The sequence below is a fragment of the Magnolia sinica genome, chromosome 11 (assembly GCF_029962835.1).
Source record: "Magnolia sinica isolate HGM2019 chromosome 11, MsV1, whole genome shotgun sequence".
NCBI classification, from domain to species: domain Eukaryota; kingdom Viridiplantae; phylum Streptophyta; class Magnoliopsida; order Magnoliales; family Magnoliaceae; genus Magnolia; species Magnolia sinica.
The window spans coordinates 81,809,607-81,837,048 of NC_080583.1; the positions used below are offsets into that span (position 1 = coordinate 81,809,607).

At 39.9% G+C, this 27,442-nt stretch overlaps 2 protein-coding genes and 2 non-coding genes across 6 annotated transcripts in view; 3 read left to right on the forward strand and 1 right to left on the reverse strand.

Moving 5' to 3' along the window:
• The window catches only part of LOC131219501 (putative DUF21 domain-containing protein At3g13070, chloroplastic), a 34,436-nt gene extending 30,045 nt beyond the window's left edge, over nt 1-4,391 (forward strand). For all 3 annotated transcript variants that reach the window (XM_058214668.1, XM_058214669.1, XM_058214667.1), the window contains one exon: nt 4,125-4,391. In XM_058214668.1, coding sequence (XP_058070651.1) covers nt 4,125-4,388 — 264 coding nt within the window. In that variant the 3' untranslated portion in view covers nt 4,389-4,391. The remainder of the gene's footprint in view (nt 1-4,124) is intronic.
• A 3,822-nt stretch (nt 4,392-8,213) lies between these two features.
• Nucleotides 8,214-8,285, forward strand: LOC131219823 (small nucleolar RNA R66). The gene has a single exon (XR_009158467.1). It is a non-coding gene; the product is annotated as a small nucleolar RNA R66 (small nucleolar RNA).
• A 133-nt stretch (nt 8,286-8,418) lies between these two features.
• On the forward strand, nt 8,419-8,491 carry LOC131219831 (small nucleolar RNA snoR118). Its single transcript, XR_009158473.1, has one exon. It is a non-coding gene; the product is annotated as a small nucleolar RNA snoR118 (small nucleolar RNA).
• Nucleotides 8,492-11,607: 3,116 nt separating this feature from the next.
• Nucleotides 11,608-19,251, reverse strand: LOC131219502 (signal peptidase complex subunit 2-like). Its single transcript, XM_058214670.1, has 5 exons — nt 19,088-19,251; nt 18,848-18,999; nt 18,651-18,732; nt 13,325-13,467; nt 11,608-11,910 (listed from the first exon to the last, which is right to left on the reverse strand). Exons 1-5 carry the CDS (start codon nt 19,187-19,189, stop codon nt 11,814-11,816), a joined length of 576 nt encoding a protein of 191 aa, XP_058070653.1. The 5' UTR covers nt 19,190-19,251; the 3' UTR covers nt 11,608-11,813.
• Between the last annotated feature and the right edge of the window lie 8,191 nt (nt 19,252-27,442).

Sequence of the window (27,442 nt, forward strand, 5' to 3'; positions counted from 1 at the left end):
ACCCTGGAGTTTGGTCCATTGTGATGTATCTAGTCTATCCACGGCGTCCGGTATCTTTAAATGGGGTATCCGATCCCTGACTTTGGGCCCATCGTGAATGTATGTGGTTTATCCACACCCTCCATCAGTTTTTGCAGCTCGTTTAAATGGTTGAGCCCAAAACTGAAGCATATCCAAAGCTTAAGTGGACCATACCAAAGGAAACAATGGGAATAATGATTTCCACAGTTGAAACCTTGCTAGGGCCCACAATGATGTTTACTTGTTATCCAGCTTTTAATAATACCACAATACATGGATGAAGGGAAAACACAAATGTAAGCTTGATCCAAAACTTCTGTTGCCCTCAGGAATTTTTCAATGGTGGACATCCAATTCACACTGTTTGCCGTGGTGTGGTCCATTTGAGCTTTGGATAAGCTTTATTTTTGGGTTTAAGCCCTAAAATTATATGGTAAAATGAATGGAAGGAGTGGATAAAATATATAAAATCATGGTGGACCCCACAGAGTTTACTCAGTATGTTTGGTGCAATGAGTTACACTGGACGAACGTCGATTCGAAAGCCTTTTCTACAGATTTCCTGCGCCAGAAACCTATTTGGGGGCCAACGTGATGTTTGTGAGCAATCCATACCATCCATCTGTTTTAGGGGTCGTTTGGCACCTTGGATTGGAGGGGATTGGAGGGGATTAGAGGGGGTTTCAAATCCCCAGGGTTGTTTGGCAGCATAAAGCAACTGGGGATTGCTAATCCAGGGGGTTTCCAATCCCCTCTTTGAGGGGGTTTGTAATCCAAGGTGAGAGCTTGGATTACACCTAAAATCATTTGAATAGTTGCAGGTATAAATGTATGTCACTGTACACTATCATTCTACTAGGCACATGGCCCACTAACGATAATCAGCACCGTCCAAACATTGTTCATGTAGATCAGCACCGTCCAAATATTGTCTAGCACCGTCCAAACATTGTCCATATCAATCAACGATTAAAAATCGTTGGTTAGTCACTCAGACATGATCTTGTGCTTGCAGTCCATCTGAGACTTGGAATTTCATCACTTTTACGCAAAACATATATTTTAGCGGGCTTATCACAACCATAGTGTCAAAAATTATATATCTCACTAATTGGGGATATTAAAGTTGATTTAGTAATTAAATTCAAACCCCCGTGAATATACCATGTATAGGTATTTTTGAATTAAAGTTGATTCACACTCAAGGGTACCAAACACACCCAGAGGATTGCCAATCCAGGGGGTTTCCAATCCTGGGGGTTGCGAATCCAGGGGGTTCCAAATCCACGCTCCCAAACAGGCCCTTATGAGCTCATTTTACCATATAAGGCCGAAAGTGACCAGGATCCAAGACTCAAGTGGTCTATACTAAAGGAAAACGTGGTTAGGGAAATTCCTACCGTTGAAACCTCCCTGGGGTCGACACTGATGTTTACATGCCATCCATACCGTTACTCAGATTGCACGAGGAAATCAGATTGCATACTGAGTTACTCAATATGCTCTTATCGTACTGAGTAAACTCTGTTAGGCCCACCATGAATGTATCTGGTCTATCCACGCCGTCCATCCGTTTTTCCATCTTATTTTAGGGGTTGAGACCAAAATTTAAGCATACCCAAAGATCAAGTGGACCATACCATTGGAAACAATTGGAATAATAACTTCCACCGTTGAAACATTTCTTGGGCCCACAGTGATGTTTATTTCTCATCCAACTTGTTCATAAGATCACACAGATGGGATGGATAAAATACATAAATCACAATGGGCGCCACACAGCTGACTCAGTACAATAAGCGTACTGATTTATACGGTGTGCACGTGTCACTTGTTTGTATCTGTGGATTGATGGGTCGATGTTATGTGGGGCCATCATAATGATAAATATTTTATCAATGTCGTCCATTTATTTTGATAGATAATTTTAAGGCATGAGTCCAAAATGAGACAGATTTGCATGACTGCATCTCAGGTGGACCACACGAAGGGAAACAGTGGTGATTAAATGCCCACCATTAAAAACTTCATAGGGCCATTGTAATGGTTTTTTTTTTTTGCCATCCAATCTCTCGATTAGGTCACACAGATCTTGATGAAGCGAAAACACGGTTTAGATTATGTTAGAATTTGCAACATGTACTATTTTCAAATGCTAGGTATCAAGTGCCATACACAGCCAGAGTATCAAATACCACACGGATTGGATAATCTAATCCATCCTTGATTTGACATCTTTGAGTTCATTTACTTTTACATGTATTAATTATTGTATGCCAGCTGGATTTGTATTATATAAACTCATTTTGGTTACTATTTGAGTGATTTCTTACGACAACGCATGCCTTTTGGCCCCCATTAAATGGAATCTTTTAATTTAATGTATTCTTTTTGCAATTTTTTCATTCCTGAATATGTAAATATGTGTATTTAGGCATGTCCTGAAGTTTCACTAAAAAATTTCACCATTTTCTCCATGTTTCCTCCTTTTTCCCTGCATTTTCGGTAATCGGCGATAACGATATTATATCTTTATCTTCGGCCAGCGAAACTTGTAGCGATACCGACAACTCGAACACCGGCTGTAGCCTTATGATTTACCACTGGTAGTGCTCTACGGACATCGGCGTTGTGCCGTACAACAACCACAGTCGGTGGAGCATCGCCTAGGGCTCGGGGCGGAAGTAGCGCATCCACCAGATGATCAAGGGTTGCCTGTAGCCCTTGCATGATCAACTGACTCTCTCGATGGAAAGCTTTCATTCTTTCTGAAAGATAAATAATTCCTGGATCACCGTCCACAAGATTTTGATTCATACCTTCGTTGTTTGCCATCGGCCCGAGGGGAATTCTCGCTCTGATACCAATTGACGCAGGGATGAACGTGGTGAGGTCAAGCACCATCTTCCTCAAAGATAACTACTCCAAATCTACGGAGCTTCTCTGGATTCCTCATGGAGACTTCTCAAATTCACGAGGAACAAGCAATGAAAATGGAAAATAAATTCTAATAAATTCGAAATTTGATTGATGAATTAAATAAATGAGTTCACAACCCTTTAAATAAGGATACTAAGCAATGGAAGAAATTTCGAAATTAAACTACAACTAAAACTCCTAGAATTCGCAACTTACTATAAATAGTGAACTTACTATTTATAGACGGTTGTGATGTCTACTAGTGCGCATGGTTTTCGGCCAAAAATAGTAGTGTTCTATTTGGCTGAACCACGACGTTCTTCTAATTATTCTAAGCACTTTTCATGTTGGGCGCAACTCCTAAAGCCCAACAGATGAAGAGTTATACTGAGACTAAAACTCACTATAAATAGTAAAAATGAAAATAAAAAGGGAATTCGACCGTCGATCTGGCGGTATTTCGCAAATTCGGCATGCTTAGCCCGGTATAGCAGGGTTGGGTGGCTAAAGTAGCTCGTCCTGCCCCAAAATCATATATGGTACGTCGATTAACTCATTCCGGATTGCGAGATACGCTTGATTTAAGGTCTGACGGTCCGGATCACTTTTGTCGTCGACTGGGCCTTTTCTGATCCATCTTGGCCATGAAACTGTCTGCGACCTGCTCTACATCACAGTCCCTCCCTCTCTTGCTAATAGAACCAAGACCTTCAACCAACGCACCATAGTAGCTGTTGTTGTTTTCATTTGCCATTTTATCTCTATTACTTTATTGTAATTATTTAGTACTACCACTAGGATTCATATTTAAATATTAAACATTGAGTCATGTAAAGACTCTATTTTGAGTCTTTGAGTCAACCCGACCCATCTGGACATTGGGTCGAGTTGAGTCGAGTTTCTGAACTGTGGCACTGGCCATTGATTATGAGTCATATTGGAAAACCTTGAGTGACCATTATCAGTAGTTTGTAGATCGAAAAAGAAAAAGAAGAAAAAATCTTCATTAGTTGTTTGGCTGCTGCGAGAAGATCTTACAGAAATTTCTCTATTTGAATGACTATGGTTGTTAAGATGTTATTTTTGACCATTTGTGTATATATGTGCAGGATTCTCCAATCATTGGATGGTCAGTCTTTTAACTATTCAGCTAACTGCAGCTTCCGTGATTTTTATTCTTGCAGATATTGGCCGGGAATGCAAGAAAAGTGCGTGCGGTTCGATTCGAGCGAATAAACCAGGATGAATCGAAAGTGGAAACCAAGGCAGTGAGACGGGTGGTACCCAGAATCATGAAAAGGAAATGGAGAGGCGGCGAGGATACCGACCGATCCGGATCCGACTCCGATGAAGTCCCATTCCAGGAGAGGTGTGAAGATGACCTTTCTGATACCTATGTGACTGCTGAATATGTGATTGACCATGATGGTAATAACAATAAACAGTAATTACAATAATATCACTCCCTTACCATTCTTCTTATTACAATAAAAAAAAGATCACAGTGAAAGAAAAGGGTGCAAATAACAATTAGGCTCGTTTAAAAATGAAGTGTAGACATCCACAATGTCGAAATTATTTGGGAGCCGCAAGGCAGCTCAATCAGGCCGCACAAGGTTATCTGGGACAATGGGTCTTGGCACCTCGGAAGTCGGCATGTGCGTTATCTGTGAGTCAGGTGGAAGGGAGACAGACTTGGAAGGATCGGATCATGATCTGTTGTCCTGGCCATTGTAGGACGTGTTGCGATTCAAACGTGGTGGCAACTAAACTCAAGGGTTGGATAGATTTAAAAGGGTGGTGGCCCCCATGTCTGTCCTCACGGGACACTTGCAGGCAGCTCAATACCCACCCCAATTTCGTTGCTCTCTAAGCTGCCCATGACTTAAAATGCAGCTTGAGATCGATGAGAGTGTATGGGTTTAGACGTTTAGGAGCCTCCTCGTTGCATAATATAAAGATTTCCTATTTTGAGAAGTGGGCCCTAAGGTGTAGTAATCCAGACCCTTCTCTGTTGAGTCCCAACGAGGATGCAGAATTCCCCAAGAATCTCCCACATTGAAACCAATATTAGTACTTCATTCAATTGTATATTGATCATTGTATCTCTTCATGAAAGCTTTTATCTGGAGACCATTATTCGGAAGGTGAACAATGTACCCATGATGATAATATAGTCCATCTACGTCTATCTACCGATGAGTGTTCATCTAACGGGACTCACTGTTGGGGGAGACACTCTAGATGGCAAGATCTGTTTGATCAGTGGTCTAGAAAGGTAGAAGGCCCTGTTTAGCTGGGGAATTCATTCCCTTGTTTTTATGTTTCAAGTCGGCTTAGTATATCTTGTGGAATGATTAAATTACGATTGGAAAACACTTTAGGCCTTGAAATTTTAATTTCTAGTACATAATCATCATTTGGAAGAACTCATTGTGTATTAGAGATTTAAAGTCTTCAATTCATAATTACTGAAACTAAAATGAGATCAATTCATTTTTAGGCATCTACCAATGTGAGCCTTATTATTATTATTATTATTTTGAGTTCTTAAGGTTTTCCATTTCCCAGTCTTTTGAGGAAAAGCTGGAGAATGAATTTCCTAGGAAAATGTACTAATAAAAAAAAAGTGAATGAAATATATTTTTGTAAAAATCAGACAATTGCTAGCTGAGAAAGTGAGAATGTTTGACCCGTTCTCACTTTTCTTGACGTGGTCCTCTCAAATTTTATATGTATCATTTCATGCTGACCTCCTATCATGAGGTGGTGCTGTAAACGGGCTCTCAAGTTTTATGTCTTGTTTTGTGCTAATGTTCTATGATAAGGCAGTATATTAGATATACAAAATTGATGTCATACACCCATCATGGTGGGCTCCATACGCCATATGTTACACCCCTCAGTAGAATCGTTGAGGCGGGCCGTGTGCAAAGAAGAGTAAAATAGGCACACACGGATCCATAGCTCAAGTGCTAGATTGGGTGAAGATAACCTCTTTCAATGCTGAGGTTTTGGTATTAATTCTCAAGTGGGTTGTGTACTAACAAGATAACCTTGGGCTTGTTTGATTTTCAATTCATCGAGAAATACTGTTAAAATATGTAATAATTATTTCCCCAGTATTTACCTCACTTTTTTCTATGTTGGACTTGATGACATGCATTTTTGATACAAAAATCAAGAACGCCACAACATATTTGGGGGTCTCACCGTGATACGTGTCGCTTATCCACACCGTTAATCTATTATGCCTGATGAATTTATGACAAGAGCCAAAAAACGAGGCATATCTAAAGCTCAAGTGGACTACGCCACTAGAAAAAGAAAATCAAACACTAAACATTAAAAACCTCTTAGGCCCACTGTTTCTTTTGGTGTGGGCCATTTGAGTGTTCAATCTGCCTCATTTTTCAACTCATGTCTTAAAATATTGTGCTAAAACGACTGGACAGAATGAATTTATCATATACATCACCTTGGGGTCCAAAATTTTAAAATAACACTTTTAAACCGGTTTCCGATGTAAAAAGTATGGTGAATTTTCAAATGATTTTCAAACGGGTGAAATAGTAATAATTACTCATTTCACGAGTAATTACACAGCCACTGCAAATCAAATAGGCCCTAAAAAAAGAAGAAAAAGAAGAAGAGTAGAATGGGCTAATCATACTAATTCAGTTGCTTTTTGTGTGTAAAGGAAGGTGAAAATTGAAACATTTTTTTTTATGGATAATATTTTTACAAAAGTTTTATTCTCTAATAATCAAATGTAACTAAGGGTAGTTTGACACTGCGGATTGGAGGGGATTGAAGAGGATTGGCAATCCCCTAACTGTTTAGGGGCATAAAGTAACTAGGGGTTTCAAATCCATGAGGTTTCTAATCCCCTCTTTGAGGGGGTTTGCGATCCACGATGAGAACTTGGATTACACCTAAAATCGTTTCAATAGTTGCAAGTGTAACATGTGTGTCACCGTACACTATCATTCTATTGGGCACATGGCCCACTAATGATGATCAGTACTGTCCAAACATTGTCCATGTAAATCAGTACCGTCCAAACATTGTTCATATTAATCAACAATTAAAAATGGTTGCTTAGTCATTTAGACATGATCTTGTGCTTGCGGTCCATTCGAGACTTGGAATTTCATCATTTTCAGGCAAAACATATATTTCAGTGGGCTTATCACAACCACAGTGTCAAAAAATATATATCTTACTAATTAGGAATATTAAAGTTGATTAAGTAATTAAATTCAAACCCCTATAAATATATCATGCATAAGTATTTTTGAATTAAAGTTGATTCATACCCCGAAATGCCAAACACATTGGAAGGACCCCCAATCCATGGGGTTCCGAATCCAGGGGGTTTCCGAATCCACGCTCCCAAACAGGCCCTTGAGAATACACAAGGGACAAAAGTGCATAACAGTCACTTTTGTTATAACCGCCTACATTATAGACATGCTGTAGGTTCGGGCCTGGGATCATGGATTTTTTAGTGGGTTGCGTCGGTCCACAGGGTGATGGATAGTGAGTCGGGCCCTTTTCGTGGTCCATTTAGTACGTCGGTCATGTTTCGGTCTAGCAGACCCGAGTCCGACGCATTGACGAGGAAGCGTAAAGGGGTTTCCCGTAAATACATCTAAATACAGGAGGCTAATTGGAAGAACCGCAACGAAACCCTAATTTCTAATCTCCCCATGTATATATATAGTCACACCCAAGAAAGCAGTACTCTTAACCAGCCACAGCGGCGGGACGGTGAATCTCTCTCTCTCTCTCTCTCTCTCTCTCTCTCTCTCTATTTCTCATCCGTTTATCTCTCTTCATATACTTTTCTCAGATAATAACAATACAATAGCCTTCTGTTGGAGAGCCCTTTCCTTTTCATTTTAGGGTTAGGGTTTTCCAACCTTTCTTTGAAAAAAGAAAAGGTCGGGGGCTTAAATTTCGGTAGCAGGAGCTGTTGAGTCGCTACATCCTTCTATATTCCAAAGGTGCTGCGAATAATGTCCTGCAAAATTCCAATATAAAACCATGCAGTCCGTCCTGTGGGTCCTGTTGTGTGGGTGCTATGATCTAAGATTCAGCCCCGTCCGTTCGTTACCTGGGCCACGGTGTTAGAAGCAGGCATACCTGTTTCTTAAACCGCGGCACTCTTGAGGAGTTGGGTGGCCTGATTTTAGTGCCTGGTGATCTGAAACGATTGGATCTACCTGATGGACGGCCTGGATCTTGTTTCATTATGTGTGTGATTTGGGTCCTATGATGGCATGTAATCTTTGAGACCTGATTTTTATATTGATGAAAATCTAAGCACTTGTGCTGAGGACCCATTTTATGAAAAAAAAATCATTAATTCTTTTAATTTTATTTATTTTAATAATAGATTCTTATTTTCAGTAAATAAATAATCTACTCATTTATTGTAGTTTGTTTTCATATTGGTAGGAATTTGAGTGTGAATGGGAGGATGAAATGCACTGGGCTCTGAAAAAAATGATAGAAATGCATTTGCCTAGAAAGCATTGTCTGACTTATATATATATATATATATATATATATATATATATATATATATATATTCCATTTTATTTTATTTTTTTAGTTGTAAATGCTTTTTATTTCCTCTCTATTATTTTGTTTTTTTTATTTGTTGTTTTACCTTGTGGATTTTTCTCTCAAGAACGCCTTTTTCTCCTCCCATTAACTCAGGCCAACTACTCCCTCCTTTCATTTTCATCCCACCTAATCCCGTCCCGTATAAAACGAAATCGGATTGCCTACTGATTTAACTCAGTTGCCCCCATCGTGAATGTATGTGGATTATCCGCGCCGATCATCCTTTTTTTCACCTCATTTCAAGGGTGGAGCCCAAAATGTAAGTATGTTCAAGTATACCACATGAAACAGTGTCGATAATGATTTCCACCGTTGAAACCTTTAGGGCCCATATAGATGTGGAAAACACAAATATAAGCTTGATCCAAAACTTCGGTGGCCCCAAAGATTTTTTCAACGGCAGACCTTCTATTCACTGTTTATGTGGCTTCATTTTTTGGGCTAAATTATCTTTTAAAATGGATGAATGGAGTGGATGAAATACAGAAAAATCACTGTGGACCCCACAGTTTACTCTATACGCAATCCGCAAACGTATAATTTATAAAACGCCCCCTCACATTAAAAGACCCATTGTGGCCAATTTTCCAAATATACACGTCCAATGAGGTCAAGAAATACCTACCGTTGAAATCTTCCTTGTCCACCTCGTATGTATTGCCATCTGCCTTCCCTCTGCGATTAATTGAAAATATAAAACATACTAACCACCGTTTCCTCTAATGTGGCCCACTGAGTTTTCGAAACGGATGGATGGGGTGGATTGACCTAGGCTCCACCCAACTTCGGAGCAGGAAGTTACTGCAGCAACCTGTCACTGGCAGGCAGATGTGCATCTCAGCACTTGAGATGGAAGCCTACCCAACTGAGATGTGTTTAGACATCCAGTCCACCATTGGTGGACCATTTTGATGAGGGTTCATTCCAGAACTCCGATGGACCAGACACCTCATTATAAAATGGATGGTTGATATGAAAAGATCTACTACAATTTAAATACAGCAAACAGATTTTCAAATATCAGAAATACTTGGGGACTGTCCTTTACACATTCTGTTGCCTACATACCTACGGTGTTTCAATTATAAGTGCCCATATCATATAAACGGTGTGGATCATTGCACAATGGCCCAAGTACAAGGTCTACAATACGTTTAAATGAGTTGTGGTAGGCAACCAACTCACATTTTGTTCACCAATGGCTCGACTGAGATCATGTATTCGAGTGCCTTGTAGTGCAGGGAATAAAAAAACAAAAGCCCATGAACCCACGTTGTGGAACACAGCTAGGTTTTGTATGATCAATGGGTTGAAATATTCAATCCAAGAGCTCTTTTGGAGAATAAACTAGGTTTGTGCCTCTTAAAAAGGCAGAAATTCAATATTCGAGCAAAACCCTCTTTTAGAGAGGAACAATGTTCTTGGCGCTTGAATAACACAAGTTTCACAAAATAAGCATAAAACAGAGAAGACGTCGTCTTGATAGAAGCAAGGAGATGTTTCTTTGATAAAAGCAAAGATTTCTTTATCCTTCCATGCGAACATCTGCCGGTGACCCCAGGACGCATGGAAGAGGTTGTAGAAGTTCCATGATCGGTTAAATGGTGTTTAGATTGCTTTCTTAGTCATTTAATCAACAAGCAATATAATATTATTAAAGCCTCAATCCCGGCACATCCCACAAGATCTAAATCATATAATTAAGTTGGGTCCTAAAATGTGAACACATTCTCCCAAATATTGGACCATGTTCTCTGGAATTTCATGTGGACGCCTAAGTATTCAATTTTCTGCAAAAACCAAAGCTTGGATTTCTTAGTTATTCATGGACCACTCAACCAACACCTGAGCAAGTTTGAGTCATATGCATCCAAACGACTCTTGATTACACTGGTACAAGCTAATGTCCTCCTGCCCATGAATAGGATGGCAAACAGCATAAAGGGTCGTTTGGCACCTTGGATTTGGGGGGATTTCAAATCCCTGGTTTGTTTGGCACCATAAAGTAATTGGGGGTTTCAAATCCCCTCAATCAGGAGGTTTGAAATCTCACCTTGGATTACATTTAAAATCATTCCCATAATTGGATGTGTAACATGTGTATCACTAGACTTAATTTATTGGACACTTGGCCCACTAATGATATCCTAAAATAATTAGATTATCAATTGCATCACTATAATTACTTTAATACAATGATCAGCACCTTCCAAACATTGTCCATGTAAATCAACTGTTAAAAATCATTGGTTAGTCACTCAGACGTAATCTTGTACTTGTAACCCATCTGAAATTACGTGAGTTCACTAATTAGAGATATTAAAGTTTATCTAGTAATTAAATTCAAACCCTGCAAATATACTATGAATAGCTACTTTGGGATTAACGTTGATTCTCAGTCTAGGGTGCCAAACACAACAAGGAGGATTTCAAATCCAAATCCAGGGGGTTCAGAATCCACGCTCTAAAACAGGCATTAAAGCTATCCATGTTGCCTGTACTAAATTAGCTTCTTTCAACTGTTTGGACTTTAACATCGATGAAAGCCCTTGTCCTGCCCATGAGCTACCATACTAGGGCAGGAAATGCACTTGGATTGTGCTCAGTTGGGCTGAAAGTAGATCTGTTTCTAGCTAATGAACTATGAAACTGTTTCTAGACTCAGAACTACCTGCACTAGGCTGGGGTCAGGCCTAGCTTACCATTCATTGCTTAGGCTAAACACTGATTCAGGCCTATCTGGACCTCCTGCGCTATTACATTGATGCAAGTCCATGTCCAGTCACATCGCCCAGATTGTAGATGAGAGAGATTTCATCTATGCTTCCTGCAGATTGTAATCAGCCTCCAGATTGTAGATGTGCGAGAATTCATCTAATCTTGCTGATTGTAAATAGCTGTGGATGGACGGAGGACATGCATACCTGCAACATGGGGTGACAGCTCTTTCCTAACAGATTAAACAAAGATTTCTTCATCACATGCACCATGTTATATGCATCCTTGCCTCATTCTTGTGGAGAGAAGAATAAAACAGGAAAGAAAAGTGTTATGGATTAATTTCTCTTTTCAACCATGTTTGGAGTATGGTCTGCCATAAATCACGCAATCTCAAAGAGTTCTTGTAAAACAGGTAGGATTCGAACAGTCTCAAATTTTCAGGGCAATGGTGCCACTGCCTCACTTCGCCTGATCGGTCGGTCCTGCCTTGTATATTTGTACCTATAGTCTGCTTGGATTCATTTGGTCTTTCGAGAATCTCCAGCATAATCATCAATCAGTTTGCTAACATCTTTCCAGAATAGACCTTCCACAAGAACCCCATCATGAGTAAACCTGCAAATCAAAAGGCACGCTTCATTTGGATGTAAATGTTATTTCAAACAAAGTAGAGTTTAAGGAGAAGAGGACTTCCCATTGGCCAGGAGGGAAGTTAGAGCCCGGTTAACAGTATGTGGGCCCATTTGGTCACACCCTTTCAGGGATACTTGAGGCCTAAACATGCCGTTTTGATCCAAAAGGCGGATGATGTTAGTGTTATGCATTTGGATGCACTTTGCAAACTTCCACCTCATCTCCCACTCAACAAAATAGGCGCAGAACTGGAAATTGTTGAGAAAGTAGGCTTGAAACCCCCTTATGCAGACAGCCACTTTTGAGAAGTGCATCCAAACAGGCCCATAGGATTTTAAGGGGAGCTGATTTGATTGTTTTGTTGGTAATTGGGGGTTGTTTCTATGTTATTTGTGGAAAGATGACCTCTCACTGTCTATTGTATCCCCTCTCTAAGGTTGCCTTGTTTGCTTCAACAAAATTCTACTAAAGAATAATATCTACTTTCCTAGCAGAAATTCATGAATGTTCCCCTCTAAATGCAGTTCTTGAATGAACTGGGTCAACAACCCATACCCATATGAAAAAGGCACCTTACGATGCTCCTCTCGAGATGTCTACAATATGCTCAGATTATCTATTTGTACTGGACATGTGAACCAGTAACCCAAGCAGAATGGGGCGTCCACCAAAAATCTCCCATTAACTGAATATCCTAACCTGTGAATGGCAACCAGCAGGCAGATGGTAGAGGAAATGGGTCCATGTGCGACAGAACAGCAGCCCTCAATTCAACGGCTATGACCAATCTGGGAATTGTTTTTAGTGATGGGGACTTCAAGGTGGGCCCATGATATCAACAGTCTGGAAACGAAACCAAGTTCCCCATTTGTACAAACTGAAAGCCCAAGCATACTGTAGATATCCTCACTAGAGCATAGCATCCAGAGGTTTGCTCGATACATCCCGACATAATGCAACACAATGCGTCAGGAGTTTATATGACAAGTCTCACTTCCTATGGTAGGAAGTCGAGAGACAAAAACTCTCAACTTGATTATTTCAAACCTTTGATGGTTTGGCTCTTTTGCCTTGAACATGAATGGTCACCATCAACCTTTGTATAATCAAAAGGTTGAAATGTTCAATCCAAGAGTTTTTTTGGCCATCCCCATCCAAGGGGACCCCTATCAAATAAACGATCCATATTGTTGATAAAAACCCAAATGCAACAGCTAGAGTCTTGACGTATCTTATTGCAATACATCAGGATGTATTTGAACAAACCTCTAGTATATGACACTTTCATATGAAAACCTGGATTCTGGAATTCCATCTTTGAAGGAGAATATTTGAAATATGAATTGAATGCGGGGACAAAAAAAAGAAAAAGAACAAAGAACAAAGAAAAACTAACCACTTGGTGACACTCTTTGTAAACTGGACTGGCTTTCTGGCAGAAATTGATTTCGGATCAGCACTGGCAATGGAGAGAGTGTACATGTCAGAGAACCTTGGCAGCTTGGAAGAGACTACCAGCCCAGTGCTGTTAAAGGATCCCTGCATGCGAATATCAGAACTGAAACCCATGTCCCAAAAAAGAGAAGTACCAACAAGAAAATAGTTTCACAGAGAATTAAAAGGATTCAGATCCATTGAAACTTCATCAACTCGGTTGCTATCAATTACCTTCTATTTTCCTCATCCTTTTTGAAAATTTCAGGATTCCCCAAGGTGTAATATTCTCAAGGTTACCTGAGGATCACAGGTCATTCCGAAAAAATGGTACAGTAACAGGTACATGGTGCCCCACTTCCTCCTATGTGTGGTAGGCTAGGGGTAGAATCCTGTTGGTAGCATGTGTGTGCGCAGGCCCACTGTAACCACTGTTGCATAAATCTATGGGTTTTTAATATGAGGTCGTCTCAAGTCAAACCAGTTGGACTAAAGTTATCATCCACCGAGTGAATAACTTCCAACCTTTCATGTGCCTGCAATATCTAACCGCTCCAATAGGTTGGCCCCATAGTGAGGAACATCTTGTGCAAAAATCAGCCACATCCTTTCATTGGGTGGACTATACTTGTATTTTGGTATTTATCAATGTCTGGACATTGTTTTCTATGATGTGGCCCACTTGAAGAGTATATGGGGCTTATTTGGCACTGGGTGATTCTCAAGGCGAGGCCAATCTATTAGAGGGGATGGATTTTGTATCCAATTAACAGGTTGGAAGTAAATCCAGGGAGGGGAGAGAACCATTAAGTGTGGTCTAACAAGTTGGACTTGAGAGATTCTCTTTTAATAGAGATTTATGCTACAAAATCAATCAACAGTAGGAGTATAGAGCCGTAAGTTCATATCAGTGAAAATAACAGATCCAAATTGCTAATGACCCATAATCTGGATAGCAGGCTTTAGAATGGAAAATGGAGGACAGTTGGGGATCTAGGTAAATATTGGATTCATAAGCAAACTACCCAAAATGGTCACGAAGTAACTGCATGGTGGTTTCTACAATCCCTCTAAGGGAGCTCCCCTTTGCTTCACATAAGGAAGCAAACATCATCGTGGCACCTCCTGGGACTTCCACAATGGACAAAATCATTGAATTGTTCGAATTGTTCCTATGAGTTGGAATCATTTGCAGTCCCATCATAAAACTGTTTCCGAGTTGGAATCAATTGAACCCCCGGCCTGACATGGTGGATTCTATAAGATATGCCTCACTCTGGATGGCCCATGAAACATAAAATCCGCCCAGACTATAAGATCTTAGAAATATAATACTTGGCTTCTAATATGAACTGTTGTTGTATTTTCTTTCTTGTCCATCTGTTGGCCACCCATTGAAGGAAATCTTTTGTTTTGATCATTGTATAATACCTCTTCTTTTTGGTGTTGCACAGGGCTGATTATTTCTTTTTAGGATGGAAATTTTTTTAATTGAGAAAAGCTAAACTATAAAATGAGGAGAACATCTCCAATGCAAAGCAATTGGTGTTGGATCCCGATCCTTGTCAAATCATCAGCATCCCCATTTCCTTCCCTGCAAGGATGGACAAAAAATATGGAAAGGATTTGACACATTTCCCTCATTTCCTCCACCCATCGCTAATCTCCAAGGGTATGCCTCCTCAGACAAAGCCCACATAAGTTGCATCCATCAAACAACCTCAATAGTCGTAGGTGGAGTTTGAAGACAGGGAAGCTCTTTCACACGGGTCCAGTGGACCCCGACCTCCACCCCCTTGGACCGCAATCGGCGCAGGTACCGAACAAGCAACAAGTTTCCCCTCTATCGCCACACCTTATGATCCCGATGGTTCCAGCAGGTCAAGGGTCAGCCCTAGAACTCTGTTGAAGCTTCACATGCTGCTAGCAGTAGAACCCAAATAGGTTGCTCACGTCCTTGACAAAATCCAACCAGCCTCTTCTAGCAACCCCTACGAATTGCTTGCACATCAGAGCCCATGAAATAGGCCTGCCCTGAGACATCTATACCCCCTTAGCAACACTTTCCAGTTTGTTACTGAGAGCCCTTTTGTTCCACCTCTTCAAAATCAACAGCCAAATAGCCACAAGAGAAAAATTCTAGAGGACATTACATCTAATCAGGGCCAATTATTGTTGAAGGGACGATTTCAGACCACAAAAGGTTTCTTTATCATTATTTTTTTATGAGTTTCAAGATACCGTCTCTATACCAAACACTTTGTTTACCCATGCACAAACAGAGGCCAAAGACTTGGCTGATCGTTGGCCAAAGGAGTCTCTACCTCTTCTCTTTGTACTGGAATTCTTTCAGGAGTCTAAATCTTCGTATTGGGAATTCTTTCCATCTTTTTTTTTTTTTTTTTGAGAGAGAGAGCAATAAAATTTATTAGAAAGCTCACAAAACATGAGAAAAGAATACAGCCTACGAACACAAAATCAAGAGGATTCCCTCTCCTTGATGCTTTGCTTTCTTAATTAAGAAAATCATTGTATTTTTTTATTTGAAAAATATTAACGAAATCCTAGTTATTTCACAAAAGAAAAGGAAAAAAGACAAGGAAAAAAAATAAGAAAAAAACAATAGGAGGAAAAAAGCAAGGAGGTTATGGTGCCGGCATGTGTTAGGTAAAGACTTCTCAACCAATAATCTTCTTTTAATAAGTACCACCAATCCTTTCTCTTCCCTTACCACTAAGGAAAACATTATTAAAAATAAAAGAAAATACAGGAGAAAAAAAAAGAAGGATGCATATGGATTGAATAAAAACTTACACGTCAATCAAAGGAATACAAATTGGCAACTACAAACGGGACTAATAACCTAACCTTGACCAAATTATCCATCTCCATTCATTTCCCCTTGAACCTAGTCAAAGAAAAATCACAAATCCCCTCATGTAAATCCAAATATATTGACCATGTTTTTTCTTTCTGAAAGATAAAATATTGATCATGTCCACCAATAAACATAGACATGCTTGGCAATTCCTTATCCAATTGAGGGAATCGCCTTCCACAACCAAGGAACTCATTTGGAAGAAAGAAAAAGTTTTTTTTTTTCTTTTTTTGAAAACTTGGACTTCATGAACAAGAGCTGGAGATACCATGACATTTGAATCCTTCTCCCTTTCAGATCCAATAAAACAATTAAGAAATTCCCTTCATGATTCCAGATCTACCTGCCCACACTGCCACCATAATGATTCAACTTTAGAAGGCCAAGAGGCAATTTCCACAACTCTATAATCTTATCACCCATCATCACATTTTCTTTTTCACCCTTTTTTTTTTTTTTTTTTGGTTTTTTGGTTGTTGAAAGAAACGTGGCTAAAACTTCATTGAAATCAAAGGATGGGGGATGGATGCCCCATACCATGAGGGGTGGCAAAGCACCCCAGCCTTAGCTACACCTCAAGATGATATGGCCCCACAGCCAGGATAAACAACATATTTAGCCCAGCTGCCAAAGCTTTTATCTCGTTAAAAACAGGGACAAACACAGATGGACCTATCACATGCACAGCTTCACATGCGTCATCCCAATATCTAAATCTAACAAATGCCAATCTCTGCAACTTCTCGATGTCTCTATGGCTACGCACGATTGTTTCAACCAGACAGCCATACTTCTGAAAAAACACCTCTACTACATCCTTAGCACCCCGTTGAGGATGAAAGCTGGCTACAAATACTGTGAACAAGCATCTTCTGTGGCTTGATTTCCTGGAATGTATTGCTCCAAGCTTTTGATCACTCCATGGTACCGGTCACAGCGATGGCAACCCTTCCACCACATGACTAGGAGTCCACTTGATCGAATCACTTGATCAGTGTGATTTTACACATGAGCCTCATCCATGATATGACTAGCAATCTAGTTGGTTTGGATAGTTGCAAATGAGTCTTGAAAAGTGACATGAACCCCACCATTCATACAACTGGCTTTCAACAAACTACCATTGTAATTGAAATATTAAGATCTCACCCGTTGAATGTCAGATTTGGATGAAACTGGGACCTAGGTTCACCTGGGCCTACTTTAGGATATGATCAATCAGTTCGGACAACCAAGATATATCTTGATGGAAAATGCCCAACGTACCTTGATGGCTAAAAGAATGATAACAGGCCCTAGAATGGGAATTTTGTGAGATCCTTTTAAAGATAAGGCCCTTAAATGTCCTGGAATACACACGGGCCAATTTAATCATAAGAACAATGGTTTGGATGTGAAATGATCAAAGTGCTCATGTACTGCGCTGGGTCTCGAGTTAGAGTTTGATTCAGAATCTGGGATTCAATGCTCGGTTTTATGCATAATATGTGCCTCTTCAATGCATTGTAGGGCCTAAATAAATGCATGTATATGCGCACGTTGGCATGTATTGATATTAATGAATGTAGATGGGTGTGGAAGCAGGGAAGAAGGAAATATGTCAAAACTTGGCATCCAACCATGCCCAAATTTAATGATCTGGAATGCCATAAGTGATATTTGATTTTGCCTAGTAGGACGCCAGAATGAGGTATCTACATTGATAAGGCAGCTATTCTAAATTTCTTCACCACCACCATTGATTACCCCAAACATCTTCAGCCCTTAAGTTTCTAAGCCAACATGAGTTTCTCCTGAAAAACACGACTTCTTAGAATGCATGATAAATCCAACAAGATTCGCAAGCACAAAATATGAGAACCAGTGTTAAAAATCCTACAACTGGGACAGTAATCAAATGGTTTAAATCAGTTTATTTTATTCGCTTATCATACCTGAATACCATATGCATTGCTGCAAACAAAATTCCACACATCCAACCCCAGAATTTCATACATGATAAGAAAACTGTTACGTGGTAAATGTAGAGGAGTTATACAATGCCTGGATGAACAAATCACCATCTGGTGGGACCCATTGCGGATAGGAGATGATTGAAATCTCCATCAAACAATCACATCCATCCAATCAGTGGTAACCAAACCACTGAATACAGCCTCTTATCAGTTTTCCCCCTTTTAACCATCCATTTTCAAGGATTATCCGATAGAATGGCCTTCCCATCATCACCCATCCACAACAAGGCCCACCAGACGTATGGTCCGGACAAGTGAGAGTTGGAGCCCACATTGCCAAGTGAAAAAACTGCTGATTCCGGCCAAGAATGCATATTAATTCATTGATTAGAGAGAGAGGAAAAGATTGTCATATCTCTAAAATCCTGGAAAAAGAAAAAAACGGATGAACTCACTGGGAGAGGGTAAGTGAAAAGGATCGCATTCTTCTCCTTTGTGTAGATGATCAATTGCAACAATCCGTTGAAGGCTATATACTTGCCAAAGAGGAGTCAAAGACCTCAAAGATGCAGAATTTCCAATAGATCAATGCAACAAAAACGCTAGAGATGTAAAACATGAATTCTGCAAGAATTCAAACACGGAAGGATATAACACGATGCATCCGACGAGGAAATCCCTGTTTTCCGGGAATTTCTTAGGATAGAACTGCGCAACGAGCGCGATGGCGATGATGATGGCCCCCAATAGCAATCTGATGTTGCTCAATCGCACGTCTTCGGTGTATCCTCGGCCAGTAACGATCTGCAAGAAGAAAGGAGAAATGGAATCTCGTCTACATACTGGAATCCATAGAATCTACAAGAGATAGATACTAGGGTTTTGGATATACCTCAGAGATGTATTCGTCGAGAAGGTGTTTGATGGAGTGATGGTCCACCAGATTCGCCTTTTTAGGGCTGGATTTGGGAGATGAGTCGTTGCTGCTCGCCATCTCTCTCTCTCTCTCTCCACCTTTACTTCTGCTTTTCTTCTGGTAAAGGAGTTTCGACGGATTCGGTAGTGATTTAAGTAACGACGTCGGTGCTGGAAGGAAACGGATTGGCTACTCCCCTACCACCAGCCCGGTGGCTGATGGTCGGTGCTCTGTGGGCCCCACAATGATTTATATGTTTCATCCATTCCGTTAATACATTTTTAAAGATCATTTTATGGTTTTATACCAAAAATTAGGGGGATATAAGTCCCAAGTGGACCACACCTTAGGAAAACACTAGTGATTGGATATCCACCTTTAAAATCATCCTAAGGCCCACTGTACTGTTTATTTGACATCCAATCTGTTGATTAGGTCAGACGGTCCCAGATGAAGGGAAAAAAAATATCATCTTGATACAAAACTTTTATTGCCCCAAAATATTTTTAATGGTCTACGCTCATTCAACACTGTTTCCTGTAATGTGGTCCACTTGAGATTGGTATATATCTCATTTTTGGTCTCGTATCATAAAATGATGAGAAACAATAGATGGACGGCATGGATGAAACACATACGTCATGGTGGGGTCCACAGAGCACCAACCAACGGCCATTGGCTGATGTTAAGCGGGAGTAGGCGCTGGAAAAGCTCCGTGGCCCACCATGACGCTTGTGTTTGAAATCGGATTGCGTCTTCGACACTGAGGACTCTTTTAGCGCAGTGAGTAAACTCAGTTGCGCCCACTGTAAATGTATGTAGTTTATCTACACGGTCCATCTATTTTTCCATCTCATTTCAGTGGTGGAGCCCAAAATTTAAGCATATCCAAAGCTCAAATAGACCACACCACAAGAAATAGTGAAAATGACGACTTCCACCATTGAAACTTTTTTGAGCCCAAATTGATGTTTATTTGTCATCTAACCTCTTGTGAGATTACACAGGCATGGATAAAGGTTAAAAAGCATGTAATATCTTGATCATAAACTTCCATGGTTCCCAAAAAAATTCAACTTCAGAATTTCAATTCACTTGAGCCTTGGATAAACTTCATTTTTTTGCGGTAGCCCTAAAATTATATGTTAAAATTGATGAACGGTGTAGATAAAATATATAAATCACAATGAACCTGTAGACTGTTTTACTCATGGGATTAAGTGGGATTAAACGGGATGGATTTGGTTTTTTACAATGATTATGTGATGCGTTTGGTGCATGGAATTATATTGTATTAAGTAGGATAAAACTTTAAATCCCTTGGTTTGAAAAATTGTTTATATTTAGTTTATCATAAGTTTCCAACATTAGATCATGTGTATAGAATAGAGAGGGCTTTTTGCAATTCAACCAGGATTTGTGAAATCCATGAGATTTCCATGTATTTCCACGTAAAAGCCTAAGTTAGGAAGTTCTTAGGCTGAGAAAGGAGGTGAGGCCCACATTGATATTTGTGAGGAATCCACCTCATCCATTTGTTTTACAAGATCATTCAGAGGAAGCGATCAAAAATGAGGTAAATTTAAAACTCAAGTGGGCCATGAGATAGATTTAAAACTCAAGTGAGCCATACGAGAGAAAACTGTGGGGAGTGAGTGATCACTATTGAAACATTCATATGACCACAAAAGTTTTGTATCACGATAAAGTTTTTTATATTGTCAGTTCATCTGAAGGAATGAACTTATAAACGATTGGGGTAACATATAAACATCAAGGTAGAGCTTCAGAAGGTTTCAGCCGTATGAAATTCTTTCTCCACTCTTTCGTTTCATATGGCCCACTTGAGTTTTAGATATGCTTAACTTTTGGTAGCATGTCCTAAAGCTGATCTCACAAAATGGATGGACGGGGTGGATTACTCACAAATATTAAGGTAGGCCCCATCTTACTTCTTAATGTAACTTTAAAATATGATTTTCGAAATTGGTACTTGTTTTCCATGTACAACCAAACACTACATGAATCAAAACATGTATTTAAGCCCTATATCCTACTTTATCCAAACATCAATGTGAATAGCTCACTCCTATGACATTAAGAGGCAATCCACTAACATCAGGCAATCCACCAACATGTGCATTTATTGCAAAACAGTAATTCCATCCCACCATCTAATTCCATGCGCCAACGGGTTTGCCTTCAAAATTCATGTTTTAGTGGATATTGAATGCCATGTTTGGAATGTAAATGTTGAAAAAGTAAATTCTAAGATTTAGTTTGAAATCATGTTTGGATTAAACTGGGATTTGAAATAAGCAAAAACCCACCATCGTGTAAGGTTCTATTTATAAATGGCATGGGCCCAAAAATGAGGAATATCTAGAGCTCAAAGAAAGCAGTATACACAATGACACCTCCATTGAAACTTTCCCAGGGCCCACCACAATGTTTATTTGTCAGCCAACCTGCTCATAAGATCACATATACCGGGATGAAGGGAAAACACAAATATCAGCTTGATCTAAAACTTTTGTGGCCCCGAGAAGTTTTCAGTGGTAAGTGTTCAATCCCCATTACTTTTTTTGGCGTGGTCCACTTGAGCTCTTGATCTACCTGATTTTTGGGCCCTAAAATGATATCAAAAAATGGATGGACTGTCTAGATATAGTACCTACATCATGGCATGGCTTACAGAACTTGCTTACATATCCGTGCTCATTCCCCCATCGGGTGTATTTTGAATTTCTAAATTTGGAAGCTGCTACAAATCCCATCGGTAGAGGGATTCGTGGTAACCTTTTCAATGCATTGCTCATTCGGAGTAAACAAACATGGCATGGAATTTAAACAGCAGTATTTTAAATTCAATGCCATCTAATCCCACTATCCCAAATGCCTGAATTAATCTGTATGCAATCCGCATCCTATGTTTTTTACCCAATACATCCATTTTACCACGTTATTTCAAGCGCCCAAAAATTAGTCAAATCCAAATCTAAGATGGACCACATCATAGGTAACCGTGTAATTGAACACCAACCATTAAAAACTTCTGGGACCATAATAGTTTTGAATCAAGCTATATTTGTGTTTTCCCTTTACCTCCATGACCTATCAATATGTTGGATTGCAAATAAATATTATGGTGGCGTCTTACGAAGTTTTTAATAGTAGTTTTCAATCATCATTGTTTCCTGTAATTTGTGGATCCAGTTTGATGCTAATGTGGACCCTACTACAAAGATGATCAAGCACAATAACTAAAAGTGTCCACTCATCAGGTTTGTGGCTCAAATGTAAAAAGCATGGACAGTTAAGGAAAATGAGTCCCCGAGTGCTTCACTTTCAATTCAATGTGTAACCCATAATATCTCAATTAAAATATTTATGTTCTGTCTTGATGATAAGTAACACCTTATGCACCATTTAGATGTTTCACACCCTAGCTAGCTAGGCACACATGTGAATGTGCATGTGGAGTCATCAATCGCATGTGATACATACATTTGGTAATAATATAGATTAGATAAGCGTAGCTTAGACTATCTTACGAAAAGTGCAATGAAGTTTCAGTCCTGTCTTCCAACTAAAATCTACCATTTAAGACATTTGAAGGAAATAAAAAGTTTGCACACCACATTCACACTTTGGCACTTGAGTGTCTTACATAAGTTACACAATGATAGGAAGTATAGGGTAGATGTGAATGTTAATATTCAATTAGTGTTTCTATTATATCATTTGGCTTAAGAACCTATTAGAACTTGTACACTTATCTTCATCACTAGGCCAAATACAAGGGTTAGATTTATATTAGATCAATGAAAAATAATTAAAAAATACTATGTATGCTTGTCAGATATGAGGTTCAGGTTTGCATTTATTTTCTTTATTGAAGCCTGTGACAACCATATAATTATGCTGATAACTAGGGTCATCTAACAATTTGAACCAAGTAAGAAAACCAAGCAAGTCCTTCCTAATTAAAAACAATCAAAGTGATGAGAATAACAAGCTATCTCTAAACTAAAAATAAAATAAAATCTCTTCACTAGTTCATCCATCGAAGCTGCCTTTCTTTGACCTATTGATGCCTGATCCAGTGCCAGATCTTGTCTTGCCTTACTCTAATATGTCAACCTATTGTGATTTCTACTGTCAACATGGGGCATTTGATCCAAATATGTATCAAAGCTTATATGTGCATTTAGAGACTTGAGGAAGTTACTTGACTATGAACCTAAACTTGTTAAGAATGTGATCAAATATGGTGAATGGTGAGTTTATTTCCATGAAATTTTATTTAAAAATTTAAACCTTAAGCTCTTACAATTTATATCAAATGAGACAATAAGCTAACAAACTGCGTAAAAACTGACGGATGCCGAAATTAATAGTTCAATCTTTCCAATTTAGTTAGCAAATTCATCTAATTGCCTTGTTATTTTTCAAGTTTTCTCCCATGAAATTTTATATAAATCTTTGCTCTTATCTAGAAGGCATGTAAACTAAATATGAATTCCCTTTGATTGTTTAAAGGTTGTATGTAATCCAATTTGATTATTTTAAGTTTATATGCAATAAAAATAAATAATAATTGACGCAGGGGAAGACGTGAGGTCAAACACCGTCTTCCTCAAGAGGATAACTATTCCGAACCACGGAACCTCTCTGGACTCCTCACAGAGACTTCTCAAATCCACGAGGAAAGAAAGCAGAAAATAGAAATAAATTCTAATAAATTCAAAATTGATTGATGAATAATTAAAAACGAGTTCACAACCCTTTAAATAAGGGTACCAAGCAATGGGAAAGAAATTAGAATCAAACTACAACTCCAACTCCTAGAATCCGCGACTTACTATAAATAGTAAACTTACTATTTATAGACGGTCGTGACGTCTACTAGTGTGCAAGGTTTTTGCCCAAAAATAGTAAGTGTCCTATTTGGCTTCACCAAACCGTTCTCCTAATTATTCTAAGCTCTTTTCACGTTGGGCGCAACTCCTTAAGCCCGACGGATGAAGAGTTATAATCAAACTAAAACTTACTATTTATAGTAAAAACGAAATTAAAACAAGGAAGCGACCATCGATCAAGGGGTTTTTCGCTATTCCGGGCTACGCAACCCGGCATAACGGGGTTGGTTGGCTAAAGTAGCTCGTTCTACCCCAAAATCATATATTTTACGTCAGATAACTCATTCCGGATTGCAAGATACTCCTGATCTAAGGTCCGATGGTCTGGATCACTTCTGTCGTCGACCGGGCCTTTTCTGATCCATCTTGGCCATGAAACTGTCCGCAACCCGCTCTACATCAGTCCCCTCCACTTCAAAAGAACTCATCCTCGAGTTCTCATCCTGCGTTGGCTCATGATACTCGGTTAGGTCCGCGACGTTGAAAGTCCGTGAGATTGCCATGTCATCTGGAAGATCAACAACATAAGTGTTGTCATTGATCTTTCGGATGATTGGTACCGATCCAACCTTTTTATTCTTTAATTTGTTGTACGTTTCGGTCGGAAATTGTTCTTTGTGCAGATGGACCATTACTTGGTCGCCCACCTCGAACACTTTTTGTCGTCGATGCTTGTCCGCTTGCTTCTTGTATTTTTCGTTTGAGGCATGTAGCTTGGTTTGTACCTCCACATGAATGCCCATGATCTTGTCAGCCATATGTTCCGCTGTAATGCTCATGCCTAGGAGCTTGGGCAGATGGACCAAGTCTAGTGTGTGGCAAGGTACTCGTCCATTAATAACCTGGAACGAGGATTTTCCTGTCGAGCGGTTCACCATGTTGTTGAATGCAAACTCCGCTTGAGACAAGGCCAAATCCCACTGCTTCAATTTTTCTCCTGAAATACATCGAAGGAGGTTTCCCAACGTGTGATTCACAACCTCAGTTTGACCGTCAGTCTGTGGATGGTAGGCGCTGCTGAACTGAAGTCGTGTATCGAATTGAGTCTACAAAGTCCGCCAAAAGTGGCTTATGAACTTCGTGTCACGGTCAGAAGTAATAGTCTTGGGAACCCCGTGTAGCCGCACAATTTCTCTGAAGAATAGATTCGTCACGTGTGTTGCATCGAGAGTCTTCTTGCATGGAATAAAGTGCGACATATTGGAGAAACGATCTACTACCACGAACACCGAATCCATGCCGCGTTGTGTTCGTGGGAGACCAAGCATGAAGTCCATGGATAAATCCTCCCAAGGATCGTCAGGCACGGGTAACGGAGTGTAAAGGCCCGTATTATGAGATTGCCCCTTAGAGGTCTGACAAATATAACAACGCTGGACTGCCTTTCCCACATTACATACCAATTGCAGCCAGTAATATCGTTCTTCCACAAGAGCTCGCGTCTTGTCTCGCCCAAGGTGTCCACTGAGGCCACCTCCATGTAGCTCTTGGATTATCTGTTCCCTTAGCGAACTGTTTGGGATGCACAGTCGATTTCCCTTGAAAAGGAACCCGTCTTGTATATGTAAGTCACCGGGGTGACCTTCTTGGCATCTAACCCATGTGTCGTTGAAGTCGTCGTCATCGGCATATATGTTTTTGAGGCGCTCGAAACCGACAACCTCATTACTCATAGTGACTAACAAAGTTGCACGGTGACTCAGTGCATCAGCTACTTTGTTCTGTTGCCCTAACTTATGTTTTAGTACGAACGTGAATTCCTGCAAAAACGAGATCCATCTAGCATGCACACGGTTAATGTTAGCTTAACTATTAATGAATTTGAGAGCTTGATGGTTCGTGTAAAGTATGAATTCCCTTTGAATCAAATAATGTCGCCAGTGCCGTAGCGCCTGGACCACCGCGTATAACTCGATCTTATATGTAAACCACTTCTTACGTGCATCGCTAAGTTTCTCGCTGTAAAAGGCTACCGGCCTACCTTCTTGAGGCAAAACTCACCCAATTCTGACATATGAGGCATCACATTTGACTTCAAAAAGTTTGTCGAAGTTGGAAAGTACAAGAACCAGGGTCGTGGATAATCTGCCCTTGATTTCGGCAAAGCTCCCGTCGGCTTCATCAGTCCACTGAAACTGCCCTTTCTTCATGCAATCTGTGATTGGTGACACAATGGTACTGAAATTTTTCACGAACCGACGATAGAATGTCGTCAGTCCATGAAAACTTCGTACTTCGTGAATATTTGTAGGAACCGACCATTCTCTGATTGCCTTCACCTTTTCCTCATCCACCCGAATGCCCGTGGATGTGACGACAAAACCTAGGAACAATAGGCTATCAGTCATGAAGATACACTTTTTTAAATTGAGGTATAACTTATGAGCACTTGAAGGACCTTCTTGAGGTGCTCCATATGGGTGGTTTCGTCATGACTGTATATTAAAATATCATCAAAGTAAACCACAACGAACTGCCCAATAAAGGTTTCAGAACTTGGTTCATCAATCTCATAGATGTGCTAGGCGCATTCGAAAGACCGAAGGGCATGACCATCCATTCGTATAATCCTTCCTTGGTCTAAAAGGCCGTTTTCCACTCATCACCCGACCGTATTCGAATCTGATGGTAGCCACTCCTTAGGTCCAATTTAGAGAATATTTTTGCACCCTCTAGCATGTCCAGCATGTCGTCCAACCGTGGTATAGGAAACCTGTATTTTATGGTGATTTTGTTAATGGCTTGACTGTCGACACACATGCGCCAACTCCCATCTTTCTTTGGAGTTAATAGAGCTGGTACAACACATGGACTCATGCTCTCTCGAATAAGACCCTTACGGATCAACTCTTCTACTTGTCCCTACAGAATCTCGCACTCATTCGGACTCATTCGATAATGGAAACGATTAGGTAAACTGGACCCAGGGACAAAGTCGATATGGTGTTGGATATCCCGCATGAGGAGTAACCTATCGGGAAGGTCATCGGGCCATATTTCTTTGAATTCATGTAGCAGGGGCCTTAGTCTTTCAGGGATGTTGGTAGGTTCAAGTTCTTTCCCTTTTATAATTAATGCATAAGTCTGTCCTGTTTCCTTTGATTCTTCCACGAAGTCCCGTATGGTTAAGAGAAAACAGCCCTCCACTTTAGAAGTTTCAAGTGGTCCCTCTGGATCCATAGGGGCCAATATGGTCTTCCGGCTATCCTTGACGAAGATATATATATATATATATATATATATATATATATATAATATATATATATATATATATATTATCTCGCCCATTATGAGTGGCGTCACGGTCAGATTGCTAGGGCTGACCGAGTAGTATGTGACATGCTTCCATGTCAATCACACCGCATACTACTTCATCCTTATAATGTTTGCCAATTGAAAAGGATATCGT

Bases quoted from the DNA above. Each gene is read 5' to 3' on its own strand.
- LOC131219502 (XM_058214670.1), bottom strand. From the start codon at position 19,189: ATGGCGAGCAGCAACGACTCATCTCCCAAATCCAGCCCTAAAAAGGCG. The intron at 13,468-18,650 runs GTGAGTTCATCC...ATTCGCATGCAG, and splicing joins TTTTCACTTACCCTCTCCCA to GGATCCTTTAACAGCACTGG. The intron at 11,911-13,324 runs GTTAGTTTTTCT...TTTGATTTGCAG, and splicing joins ACAAAGAGTGTCACCAAGTG to GTTTACTCATGATGGGGTTC.